Here is a 14,787-nt window from a genome sequence, read left to right as displayed (position 1 = left end):
ATTATACCCTCAGCTTCTGCAATACTCACCTTCACTTTCATAATCACCCATTACTAACACTTGGTCTCTTACATTAAGACTGCTGATACACTCACTCACCTGCTCCAGAAACACTTTCCTGTCATAGTTTTTCTTCTCATGCTCAGGTGTGTATGTACTAATAATTGCCCGTTTCCCATCACCCACTTCCATTTTTACCCATATCAGTCTAGAATTCGCTTCCATCCATTCTTTCACATACTCCTACAACTCCTGCTTTAGGGGTAGTGGTGCTTCTTCCTTAGGTCTTGTCCTCTCACCGGCCCCAGATTTACTCCTAAGACACTTCCAAACCATTCTTACCTTTTCCCCTTGAATTTTGTTTCAGTCAGAGCCAGAAAATCCAGGTTTCTCTCCTCAAACATCCTAACTATCTGTTTTCATCTTGGTTACATCCACGCATTTAGACACCCCCATCTGAGCCTTCAAGGAGGATGAGCAATCCCTACGTGGCTCTTTCTTATGTTATGTCTTTTAGAAATTAAAATACAAGAAGGGGGGTTTCCAGGGATTATTATTATCAATATATTTATTATTATCCCTGGGGATAGGGGATCAAGAATACTTCCCACGTATTCCCTGCGTGTCGTAGAAGGCGACTAAAAGGGGAGGGAGCGGGGGGCTGGAAATCCTCCCCTCTCATTTTTTTTTTTAATTTTCCAAAAGAAGGAACAGAGGGGGCCAGATGAGGATATTCCAAAAAAGGCCCAGTCCTCTGTTCTTAACGCTACCTCGCTAACGCGGGAAATGGCGAATAGTTTAAAAGAAAAAAAAGGAAAGCTTTTCATACCCGCCTGCTAATAAAACTGGAGAAACCAACACCCTAGATATGAGAGCAGAACCCCAAAATAAAGCTATTAAAATCCCTGCACATAGGAAACACAAGCTCACAAGAACAAATATCTGGATGCATAAACAACAATCCCAGCTTTGACAATGTACACTGTGATGATTATATGCAGTTTCCAGGATAGAGTGGAAGATATGGTTATTCCAAACATGTTCTTTGAAGTTGAGGAGAGAGAAATGAATAGAATTATGAAGGGGATAAACGTATAAATAGCATTTTGGTACTTTTAAATTTGGCCCGGTTATTGCTTCCCCATTGTGGTGCACAGATCCAAATTAAGAAAGGAAGGGAAATATGTTCAGTTTGAGAAAGAGCATTAGAATGAGGAAGGGAGTGGAAAGAGTTGAATTCTGTAGAATGGAATCATCTGCATATAAGTAGTGAATAAGGTCAGAAGTTGAGGAGAGAACATTTACAGCAAGAACAGAGGAAACAACAGGACAGAATCCTTTGACACACAACTGTTCATAGCATAAGATGGAGTTGATCCTTTACCAAGTACTTGTAAAGAATCATCTAAAGAGGAAGCTATGTACAAAAAAAAGGTTTAAAAAGTAGACTTATACCACACCATCACAAGCTTTGTTGATGTCAAGGGCCAAGGCAAAAGTTTCACCAAAATCACCAAACAAGGAGGACCAGACGTGAGTCACATAAAGTACAGATCATCAATAAACCTGGATCTCCAAAAGCCACATAAGTAATCATAAAAAAATGAGTGAAAATTCTAAGCACTAGAGACAAGTGAGAGTTAAGAAGACTTTCAAAGAATTTTGAGATGGTAAAAGTGATGTCAATGGTGATATAACTGGAAGGATTAGAATAGTCTCCTTTCTAAGGGATGGGCTGCACCAAGGCATTCTTCCAAGATGAAGGAAAGGTTTCGGTTTTGGAACAGGTATAAAATAGTCAGCAAGGACAGGAACTAGATGAGTGGCACACTCTTTAAAACCAAGAAGGAATGACTTCCAGGTCATCCAAATGGAAAAGTAATTAGAAGACTGTGAAAAAAAAAAAAAGATAAAGTATAGGTTCAATGGGAGAAGTGGAGAGAGAGGACTAGAAGTAAAATCATCCAAAGTTGAACCTGAGAAGACTATGACACTAAAATAAGCTCTTTAATCAGTTGGGACGTTACCTACACTATGGCTTGATGAACAGAAAAAAAAAAGGGCGAATCACATCAGCTAAAGTAGATGCATTTGGTTTTGGAACAGAAAGATGTCTGTGGCAGTATTCAAATTAGCACACTTGCTTTTTATGAAGGTATGCTTGATTTAGGAAAAACAGCTTTTCATTGATTCTGATCAGAAATGAAAACTGAAAGGAAAAGTCTCATGGGCCAATATGTCCTGTCCCTGATGTAATGAGCATAACAGCATGAGTGATCAAACCATACCTGGAGGTATAAGGATTTGATAAAAGGGACACACCTTTCCATTTCAGCCCTAATAACCTCTGCAATACAGCTGCCTCAAATAATTTCATCCCAGCCAGCAAAACTACCACTCACAAGGATGGTATGAAAAGAAGCCATAATGGAGCGACTGCTGAGCTATTCCAAAGTGACAGAGTTGGTGTTTCGAGTGGGAGAAACCAATCAGAAGTAACAGATAATATTACAGTAAGAAGACCCAATGGGAGCAGATATGGTGGACACACAAACGTAAGCACACACACACACGCACTGGAAATCCTCCCCTCCTGTTCCCAAAAGAAGGAACAGAGAAGGGGACCAAGTGAGGATATTCCCTCTAAGGCTCAGTACTCTGTTCTTAATGCTACCTTGCTAACGCAGGAAATGGCAAATATGTATGAAAGGAATATATATATATATATATATATTTTTTTTTTTTTTTTTTTTTTATACTTTGTCGCTGTCTCCCGCGTTTGCGAGGTAGCGCAAGGAAACAGACGAAAGAAATGGCCCAACCCCCCCCATACACATGTATATACATATGTCCACACACGCACATATACATACCTACACAGCTTTCCATGGTTTACCCCAGACGCTTCACATGTCTTGATTCAATCCACTGACAGCACGTCAACCCCGGTATACCACATTGCTCCAATTCACTCTATTCCTTGCCCTCCTTTCACCCTCCTGCAAGTTCAGGCCCCGATCACACAAAATCTTTTTCACTCCATCTTTCCACCTCCAATTTGGTCTCCCTCTTCTCCTCGTTCCCTCCACCTCCGACACATATATCTTCTTGGTCAACCTTTCCTCACTCATTCTCTCCATGTGCCCAAACCATTTCAAAACACCCTCTTCTGCTCTCTCAACCACGCTCTTTTTATTTCCACACATCTCTCTCACCCTTACGTTACTTACTCGATCAAACCACCTTACACCACACATTGTCCTCAGACATCTCATTTCCAGCACATCCATCCTCCTGCGCACAACTCTATCCATAGCCCACGCCTCGCAACCATACAACATTGTTGGAACCACTATTCCTTCAAACATACCCATTTTTGCTTTCCGAGATAATGTTCTCGACTTCCACACATTCTTCAAGGCTCCCAGAATTTTCGCCCCCTCCCCCACCCTATGGTCCAATTCTGCTTCCATGGTTCCATCCGCTGCCAGATCCACTCCCAGATATCTAAAACACTTCACTTCCTCCAGTTTTTCTCCATTCAAACTCACCTCCCAATTTACTTGACCCTCAACCCTACTGTACCTAATGACCTTGCTCTTATTCACATTTACTCTTAACTTTCTTCTTCCACACACTTTACCAAACTCCGTCACCAGCTTCTGCAGTTTCTCACATGAATCAGCCACCAGCGCTGTATCATCAGCGAACAACAACTGACTCACTTCCCAAGCTCTCTCATCCCCAACAGACTTCATACTTGCCCCTCTTTCCAAAACTCTTGCCTTTACCTCCCTAACAACCCCATCCATAAACAAATTAAACAACCATGGAGACATCACACACCCCTGCCGCAAACCTATATATATATATATATATATATATATATATATATATATATATATATATATATATATTCTACTTATCATACTTAATCGCCGTTTCCAGCATTAGCGAGGTAACGCAAGAAAACAGACGAAAGAATGGCCTAACCCACCAACATACACATGTTTATACATAAACGCCCACACACACACATATACACACCGATACATTTCAACGTATACATACACAGACATACATATATCCACATGTATATATTCATAATTGCTGCCTTCATCCAATCCGTCGCCACCCCACCACACAGGAAATACACACACACACACACACACACACACACACAAACACACCCTGAGGTAGCACTAAGAAAAGACAAAAAAAGACCACATTCATTCATACTCAATCTCTAGCTGTCATGTGTAATGTACTGAAACCACAGCTCCCTTTCCACATCCAGGCCTCACAAAACTTTCCATGGTATACCCCAGACGCTTCACATGCCCTGGTTCAATCCATTGACAGTACATCAACCCCAGTATGTATATATCAATCGTAAGGTTCTGGGGTAAAAATGAAGTCACGTGTGTAGAAAGAAAGATTATGGTAAAAAATTAATGTTGGAAGATTCATTGCTCATTCCAAAACTGTAAACCTTTCAGTGCACATTTGAAAAAATAAGTTCCCAAACGTGAAAAAAAAAATCTTTTCCCTAGAAAAATAATTCTATGCAAAATATAACTGAATACCCAAAATAATGCAGTATACTTCCCTTTACACTGACAAATGCTAGGCCCTTACAGCAGCAATGATTGTCATTATTCACATTATTATGTGATGATTCTGAGCAATTTTATTAGTGTGATTTCTTTCTGCATACACCTAAACACATTACAAACTTCGTGGTTTTTACCATTATTTTTATATATGATACATATTTTACATCTTTCTTACTTATTTTATGTATTATTTACGTATTTACTTATTCACATTGAAAGGCATTACATGTGAAAAAGTTCAACTTATTTTCATAAATATAAGAAATTTTTCCTTTTCCTGTAAAATTGTCTAAATGTATGATAGAGACTTCATACATCAGGTTTTCTGAAATGATAATGGAGTTACATTTCTCGACTATTTAGAGGTGTCCATGATGTGATATTTTTTTCCTGCTGTTTGGTGCCCAGCAGCTTATAAGATTTGGAATCAGTCACCTAGGAAGGTAAAAAGGTTTAGTGCTATGATGATGGCACTAGGCATCATACTATGTAATACTGCAATGATGGCATGGCACAATGCAAGGGTTAAGAGGGGATAAAGAAGGTGCCTGAGCTCCATCGGGATCATTCCAAGATGAGCCTTGTGGTGTAGAGTGAAATCATCCGTACGGAAGATTTTCAGAAAAAATTGTAAAAAAAGACAGTTGAGGAAGGAATGTAAAAAGTCAAAGAGTTATACATAGTTGGAAGAATAAGGAGGGAAATATCTGAAACATAAAAGCAAATTCATAGAGAGATTTTTAGCCAGATGACTTCAAAGCTAGAAGACTCAAGATCCATAAGGTGAGCACTAGGTAAAAAAAAAAAAGAAAAAAAAAAAAGGCACAAAAGTAGAAACAATATTGTTATAGTTAGGTATGATAGTGTGGTGAACAAGCAGTCCTGGACTGATTCTTTTTTCCAAACAGAAAAAATGATCAAGGCAAGTTGTACAAAGACTTTCTACAAACAGAAGAGTAGATACGAGTCAATGAATGTTACAGTGATGAACAGAGAATGTGGTAGGATTAAAGTTTGACCGTTCTGTTTTTCACTGGTTTGCAGCTTTCCTACATTTTTTTACTTTTCTGTTTTTTGTACTATGCAGCTTTCTTATATTTGAGACACATTTTAGGGTGGAACATATCAAAAATTTGTGGAAGATATTGTAGGATTCTTTTTCTTGTCCAAATCTGCAACCAGTAATTGTTCTGGGACATTTTGTTTGTCTGTGGCTTTTCTGCTCATGTTTGTGGTGTTGCAAAGTGAACATCATATGTGATGCCCAATACTGCTAAGGGGTTTTGTCAAGTGTGAGTGCTTGACAATGCAGGGAGAACGGTTGGCTGGATTTGAATCTTAGTTGTGGTTAAAAGGGTGCCATTACAATTCTGTGGTGCAGCAGATGTTCTGTTTTGCATGTACCAGTGCATCAATTGTGTAATGTAGTGTTCTGTGTTTGCTATTCCTTGGCTAGTGTCAGTCGGAATGCTGCAATGCGAGTGTGGGGTCACATATATAAGAAGACTTGCACACTGTGGTCTACAGGAGACAATGGAATATCATGTACAGAGCATAAAAAGGGGTGGAGAAAGAAAAGATCCTTAAGGAACTCCATCACAGTGCTTGAAGATTTTAGTTAATGCCTATGTGAGTGATGAGCTTCCCAGTCAGCTATGAAGAAGGCTAACGATATAGGTATAATCGACGTTACTGTGCTGCAGGTTACACCACGAGTGAATAGTCACATTTGGAAAGGCTGCATCTTTGATAGTAAAGTTTCATCAAGGAACTTCTCACTATAAAGAAGTCTTCATTTCCCTACTTTGAGAAGTAGCAGCCTTAGACTGGTTACATCAAGACCTTCATATAAAATGATCCTGGTGTAATCATATAAAAAAAAAATCTTTCTGTATTCTGGAATACCATGAGAACTGATGAAAGGTATAGTGCAAGAATAAATGAAACTAGAGTGGAAGGTTTTCAAGGCATTTAGTGGTGCTTAAATGTTGGAGATGTTGATATATGAGAAACATACAACAGAGGCGTGCTGGGGAGGATAAATAACTTATTAAAAAAAAAAAAAAGGTAAGTGTAAGAACTGTGAGTAAATGGAAGAAGTACATGGGAAAGCAGCCAGAGGTCAGGAGAAATACAGAGGAGCTTAGAGAAGTCAAAAGAAAGATCATGGCAAATATTACTCATAGACTATACAATATACAAAATGTTTTGAGATTATCAGTTTAAGGAGACCATGAGGATAAATGGGAGCAACAGTTAAGAAAACAGAGGGGAAATGGTAACATGAAAAATGTATTTGAAAGAGATGAAGAATGGACATGAATGAAAGATATATTCTTAAGAACTTTTGCATAAAATGATTGGGTGAAAATGACATGATTGGAACAGCATGTGATGTGATGGGGAGTAAGAGATGAAGTAGTGAAAGATTTTAAAATCATTCATGTCAAGCAATAGGACAAAACTCAGAAATCAAATAGTTGTATGTTCAATAAATAAAAAAGGGTAATGGGATGGGGCCTCACAACTGTATGATTTCCTTCCCATTATCTTACATTCTAAAGTCAAAGTAATCAGACTCATACTACTGAATAAAAGTCACTCTTTCAAACATTGCTACCATCAATAATAAGAGCACTATCTAAACCTGCAATATCTTAAATGAGCAAAGACTATAGGCATCACACCCCCATATCTATATTGCATGGATTTCATATGCATTAGCTTTGGCTACACTATATGCGAAAATTCCTATTATTCTAATCATCACCATATGAAAAATATATATAAAACAAAAGCATCAAAAATGAAGAACACATCCATAAATATTGAAACATATGTAAGCAAACATATATATACTACAAAGAAATACATAAACAATATGTATACACTACATATTTACCAATAATGTCGAAATCATATATAAAGTATATCACTATACCAGTAAGTATAAGGTATGTGATATATATATATATATATATATATATATATATATATATATATATATATATATATATATATATAATGTGTGCTAAATAGGAATCTCTATTGACTGCCTTTTCTCACACATACATGCAATAACATATAATCCACAAATATGCAAAATATACATACACACTTGTACAATATACACAAAGTTGTACTCAAGACAAATCGTATTCATGTGAGCTCATGTGTAATCTCCAATGTATGCATACACGACCTAAATACATGCACTAATCCTCAAAACAATAAAACATATGTAAACATGTACTATTATATACGTATCTGCTAACCCAAATTAACATACATATACATATAATCCGACTGGAATACATACACTTCCATACGTAATTCATGCAGAGAACATATACAAAAATGTATACTAAAGACAATATTCATATACATCCACGGACACACATCTATCCATATCTATCGAATCTCTCCTAATACTTCTATCATGTGCATATAAACGTTCAATTAAACCTTTCTAATACACATACACATATATTAATACATATCTATCTACAAACAATCACCTATGTATACTTAACAGCCGTACAGACTCGTGCAGTATAACAACACACACACACACACACACACACACGTACCGAAACCTAATTCAAATAGGTAATGGGGCAGTTACGACGGCTTACACTATGCATAAACCACTTGTTCAGTCACTGCCCCTAGTTACCCAGCAACCCACCCACTTACTCACTACCACTCGGCGGGTTACTCACTATCACTCACTATCACTCGGCGGGTTACTCACTATCACTCGGCAACTTACACACGCACACACACAGACAAACAGACACAAACAGACACACACACACACACACACACCTATTTATCTCTCAACCCTTCCACTTTTGCGATTGTTTACATTCAGAAATTGGCTTATTTCACCCAGCCAGGAGGATAGGAGGTGAGACAGCCATTCCTGGCCGTGGCTCAGGGGGGAGACATACACTAAGCGGGGCAGATAGCTACCGTTCGAGTTTCTACATTTGTGGGAATCGTCGTTTCTTTTGACGGACCGGCGAGAGGGAAAGAGCTCTGGTCCCACACACACGCACCATCACCTCCGAAACTCACCTCCAACCCGGTACATATTATTCGCCATCTTGACCCCGGTTCACTACATAAACACTTGTTTAACAAATAAACACCACACTTCTCTGCTGTCCCGACTTTTCATTACAATTCCTAAAACAATCAACGTGATGGGTTCCTCTGACAATTCGCCATTTTCTCACTTTCCGTAGACGCGTTCCAACAACAAAGTAAGTGGACAGTTTTAATTATTTTCTATTGTATTAAACTCCTTTACACTTACTACGGTTATATAATTCTATTCGTGTGTTGCATTCCTATTTCGAGTTTGTATCTGATGAAGTGCTCAGTTTTATCCTGTTTCTAAGTTAGTATGGTAATAATATTTTATAAGAGGTGGCGAAGCCCGGCAGAGTTCGAGACATTCAGAACATAAATTGTGTGACGTCACATGGATCCTCGCGCCAGACAAAGCCATTAACACTTTCTTACATATATTTCCTAAATTATAATGTCAAAATATCATCTCTTAAGCTCACAATGAGCATCAGTTCATGGACTACACCCAAGGGCGATGTGAAAATACGAAATCCCCGTAATGAAATACACATGAGAAAATTATGAGTAGAATCATGTTATGATCAGTCTCGGCTTCGAATTCATCAAGAAAACTCATTAACGTGACTCTTGAAATGGCGAATTGTATCTAGTGACATCTACATGAGCGGATCAATGACACTTCTAGCTAGTGTGGCACACGAGGTGACGCGCGAAATAAAAACCTACCAATATTCATTTCCGTCTTTCGTTTGGCGCGTCAAATGTTCGCGGGAGGCTCGCGGTCGCAGCTGGTCCGAGCTTCCAGAAATTCTGATGACATTAATTAGATAACATTTATACCGGGTCCACACGTTCTCTGGCGGCGGTCCAACGCGATTGACAATCATTCCTGTGTCTTATCTATTATACTAACTAATGACATTGGACGATACGTCAATTATGGGCTAATTACCGTTAGTAAAAATTCCGTCCAGTTTAGCCCCCACGGACACAGAAATCCGGAACATATACAAATGTGTTGACGTCCACACCAGCAAGCGGGAAAATGAAATAAAAAAAATATATATATAAATATATATAAATAATGTATATAAAACAAATTTTTTTTTTTAAGAGAGGTTGGATCTGGGGGGTCAGCTGTGAGCGACCCCCCCATTCATTCTTAGGGGGAGGTTAGGAATGGGGGAGAATGTTAGTGGTTAGTGGGGGGGTGAGGAGGCGCGGAACATCTTGAGGCAAAGCATCTACCCGAGGGTGGCAATACTCTCCCCACCACCCTCCTCTCCCCACACACCCCAGACGACGGCAATACCCTTCCTACACCCCCCTTCCCTCCCCTGCCCCCATTTTCTTCCCGATGATCGTAATATTCCTTTCCCATCCCCTCCCCCCCCAGATGATCGTATTACTCCCCTTCCTCCCCATCTCCCAATTTTGCAAATATTCCTTCCCCCCTCCCCCCATCTCCCGGGTGATCGCAATCCCCCTCCCCCTCCCCATCTTCCCGAAGATCGCAATATTCCTTTCCCCTCCCCATCTTCCCGAAGATCCCCCTCCCCCTCCGATCCCCCTACCCTGACTATCGCAATCCCCCTCCCCCTCCCCATCTCCCCCATGATCGCAATCCTCCCCTTTCCCCCTCCCCGATAAACTCCCCCTCCCCATGTGATCGAATCCCCCTCCCCCTCCCCATATGATCGCAATCCCCCTTTCCTCCCCTTCTCCCATATGATCGCAATCCTCCTCCCCATCCCCGATAAACTCCCCCTCCCCATGTGATCGAATCCCCCTCCCCCTCCCCCATGATCACAATCTCCCTCCCCCTCCCCCATGATCACAACCTCCCTCCCCCTCCCCCATGATCACAATCCCCCTCCCCTCCCCATGTGATCGAATCCCCCTCCCCCTCCCCCATGATCACAATATTCCTCCCCCCTCCCCCGATGATCACAATATTCCTCCCCCCTCCCCCTCCCCCCGATGATCACAATATTCCTCCCCCCTCCCCATCACAACCTGGCCCACAACCACATCAACTCGCTCATACACCGCCCATCATTCCATCGTTCAACCAACTCCACATTAATAACACAACCTAAGACTCATTTTCCAAACCCGACCATACTCAAAATAGTTCCACTAACTCACAACTCACAACCTTACTATAGAGACTTCAAAATACCTTTCTAAGTTATACGTGTGTGGGTTGTAAGGTTATGGATTTGGAGAATAGGACTAAACATTTTGAAACATGAATGATGCATTTGGGAAGAGCGGTGAAGTAAGGTTGGGGAGGGGGGGGGGGAGAATGTGGTGATGGGGAGAGGGGAGGGGGGCGACAGTTTGAGCTCAGCTACTAATTCATACAATACTTTTGATTACAAAGTATTGATTGGACTGGTGGTGGTGGTGGTGGAGGAGTGGTGGCGGGGGCGTGTGAGTTGTTGTTGGGGGGGTGGGAGGCGGGGGGGGGGGGTTGTTGTGGGGTGGAGAGGGAGGTTGACCTGGGGAGGGAAGAAGAGGGGGGAGGGGAGGGGAGGGGGTATGGCACACACAACAGTACACACACACATATGTGTGTACCGATCACTCCACCACATCAAGCCATCTCCACACACATCTCCAACACGGCTCCTATGCTATATATATATATATATATATATATATATATATATATATATATATATATATATATGTTTACCAAATGACGTCCTAGCTTCGTCTCTTCGATGTATATGAACTGACTTATTCTATTTCTTGTGTCTCCCCTGATGATGTGATTACGACACGAAAGTGCACTTGGGAACTTATCGTGTTTTATATATATATATATATATATATATATATATATATATATATATATATATATATATATATATGTGTGTGTGTGTGTGTGTGTGTGTGTGTGTGTGTGTGTGTAAACAAGCAATTACCAAGAAACAAATTACCAGTAACCTGGACTAAGGGAGGACTGTATTCCAACCCTAGGTGAAGGTGTAGGATGAAGGAACATACAGGAGGGGAGGCTGTCTTCCCCCAGCACACGAGGTCACGCGTTGATCGCTGACCCCTCCCCAAACACCACCCCCCCCCTACCATGGGCCTACGACCCCCCACCCACCCCCACACTCCCGCCGCTGGGATCGCGTAACCTAACCTAAACCTCCATAGTAGAGAGCGTTACGTAAGGGAGAGAGAGAGAGAGAGAGAGAGATTTGCAGGTCCCGTTACTGCTGTTACACACACACACACACACACACACGCACACATACACACACACACACCCACACCAACACACATACACACACACACACATACATATATAGCCTTTTGCTGCATTATTATTATCATAATTATCATTATTACATCGGTTAAAGGCTTGTCCGGGCCAGGCCACGAATACAATATTGAGCTAAAGTAATAGAAAAGCGAGAGAGAGAGAGAGAGAGAGAGAGAGAGAGAGAGAGAGAGAGAGAGAGATTCTAATAATTTTAGGAGGTGGAAATCTCGACTTTAAATACGGTAAAGGCGAATATGTTTAATAAAGATAAATGATAAGATAAATATTTAGAAAGTTAAGCAAGAACAGACGACACACCGTCTTAAAACACACACACACACACACACATACGTAAACCTTCTCGGTGTTTCTATTCCGACATTAATGAATCTACAATATTTTCTAGCACCATGTCAAGAGAAAGACGCAACTTAACCTACCCTACACCAAACCAAAGGGCCGCTGACCTCATGACCTTGGTTCGTTAGCAGCGCCAGGGTCAACACCCACATGTTTCAGGGCCCAGAGCAAGTATGGACCCCGGGGGCCCAAGACGGTAGCAGTCTACCTTCCCAGGTTGCCCCACAAGTACCCAACCTTCCTGGCTGGGATGCGAACCCACGAGCTGGACAGCCAAGGCCAACTGCTAAATGGACCAGCAGCATGAGTACTTGAATGGTGTAATGATGGTAAAAACATAACTAGTAGTTCACCATTATAAGGTATGAACCGTGTGTTCTCTATGGCTACGTGTTTGCTTTTCTTAATTCCACTGAATAAGACTAATTATTCCACTGAATAAAACTTAATTATTCCACTGGATAAGACTATGTGACCTTGTATGACCATTGACCTTAGTGATGATGGTTTAGCCTTTTGACTTGATCTAGTAAGGCCAGGCCTTCATCCACCACACCAAGCCTCGTGCAATCATGCTCAATGTTGATATTCTTACATAACATTTTCTACACATTTATCCATCTCTCTGATATGTAAATGAATCTGACATATTATCAAATCATCCTATGAGTGTATAATGATTTCGATAATTATCATTATAACCAAAAGACATTCCTATTTATCATTTCTTAATAATCACAGTTTCATTATATGTTCAAGTAGATAGGCAAAAATTTTTTCTGGACATCAAATTTTCCTACTTACATGAAATACGATGATGTATTACATAGTTATTAACAACGGCAGATTATCAAACTAGAATGTAGAATATTGAATAAACTTATTTATGACAACATTTAAATAAACAGAATTAATTGTACAAAATAATAAAAACGTCGAGAAAATAGGCTCGACTGCCACTTGAAAAGACTAGGCTACGAGGCTGAAATTCGTATGGTAATGACTAATCTATTTAAATCAACTGAAAAGCATTACATATCTTCTCAGTAATTAAAGCCTACATATAGAATCTTAAAAGTTACATATGTAATTGTTATTTGATAAAGAGAACAATTTATATTCATGTTTACCCACGAGTACAAGTTTAGGGGCACCAATACAGTCACAAATACCCAGCCTATCTGTTCATCCTTCCCTTATCTCCTAAGTTTTACTTCATTATCATTTGTCTTTCTAACAATCAGCACTATTAACTGTAGGCCTTGAACTAATTACTAGTCAGGTCAAACACTGACTCATTAAGGATGTACAGGCCATTTGTAGACATGATGAATTCTATGGTCATGAAAATGTGTTTATTCGACAATTCTGTCATTAGTAGGAATTGATAGTTTTCTTGTGTAGTTATGTTGAATTATAAATAAACATGAAGACTTGGGAGCTGAGCATCCTAAGTTGACTTTATAAATAATTTACGAGTCATTGATCATGTCCACCCGGCTAGGCTACACATTCCGCATCTTACCACCACAACACGCGTTGTATTATCAATGATAACCTTTCGTTAACCATTGTAACTACTCCTCGCCATTAAACCATTGCAGAATAACATGTATCCCTCGAGTCTGACTACCTAACAATGTTCATGAGTGTGTCCAGGCCTGGAGAGGAGTCCATAGAGTCGTCCTTCCTACACTCAAGTGATCAAGTCTTCGCCCTCGAGCGGTCACATTAGTCTCCCATACTGTTATGGCGTCGTAATTAAACTCATAAATGTTTATGGTCAAGGTGAGGAAGCATGAGGTGCGGGGTGGTGGTGGTATGCGCAGTGTGAGCAGCAGCCACCATTGATGGAGTGATCTGGTTTGAGCTGGTGAACCAGCGTAACCACACGCCGGAGCCCTAACCCTCAACACTACAGGTTAATTCCTTAATATCACACAACTTACAACCCTCACGGACATATTGCATCCATCTTAGCTTCATGCTGGCTCACATCAAGGTCTCCGGACACCTTCCTGCTTCCTGTACAAGTGAGACATGAGTGATGGTTACTTACTGGTTGTGCGTCGTGTGGTCAGCCGGGAACCTCGAGCCATGGTTCTTTACTAACAAAGACAAATAAATTTTCTCAACACAAATAAAAGCAAAATTAGACTTTTTTTTTTTTCTCGTGCGAGTGAGGTTTGGAGCGGGGTGAGTGCACATTGTGGAGGCAGAGCCACCCCGAGCCATCATGATGTTGTATGAATTTTAAACGGTTTGGAATTTTCCATTTGTTTGGTTGTTGACTCCGTCTTCAGCTTCATTCCGCCATGGCGACGACACGTTACACGAATCCAGGAACCACCGCATTCGGACGAAGGTCACCTCCACTTGGCGGGGACACAGCTGAGGGTTTTTCGAGTCGTCTTGTGAGTGTAGGGTTGTTAT

General features: G+C 40.6%; 1 protein-coding gene across 17 annotated transcripts in view; it reads right to left on the bottom strand.

The window, feature by feature from the left end:
• The window catches only part of MTA1-like (metastasis associated 1-like), a 129,725-nt gene extending 115,165 nt beyond the window's left edge, over positions 1-14,560 (bottom strand). For 6 of the 17 annotated variants that reach the window (XM_071662039.1, XM_071662038.1, XM_071662042.1 and 3 more), the window contains exon 1: positions 14,414-14,557. In XM_071662039.1, the coding sequence (XP_071518140.1) occupies positions 14,414-14,453 (40 nt within the window). In that variant the 5' untranslated portion in view covers positions 14,454-14,557. Of the gene's footprint in view, positions 1-8,696; positions 8,882-14,303; positions 14,391-14,413 lie in introns of those variants that run through there. The other 11 variants (XM_071662033.1, XM_071662048.1, XM_071662049.1 and 8 more) reach the window with 6 other exon arrangements.
• Positions 14,561-14,787: the final 227 nt, after the last annotated feature.

The sequence above is a fragment of the Panulirus ornatus genome, chromosome 5 (assembly GCF_036320965.1).
Source record: "Panulirus ornatus isolate Po-2019 chromosome 5, ASM3632096v1, whole genome shotgun sequence".
NCBI lineage: Eukaryota > Metazoa > Arthropoda > Malacostraca > Decapoda > Palinuridae > Panulirus > Panulirus ornatus.
The sequence above is the reverse complement of the archived record's forward strand: the minus strand, read 5'-3'. Positions and strand labels throughout refer to the sequence as shown.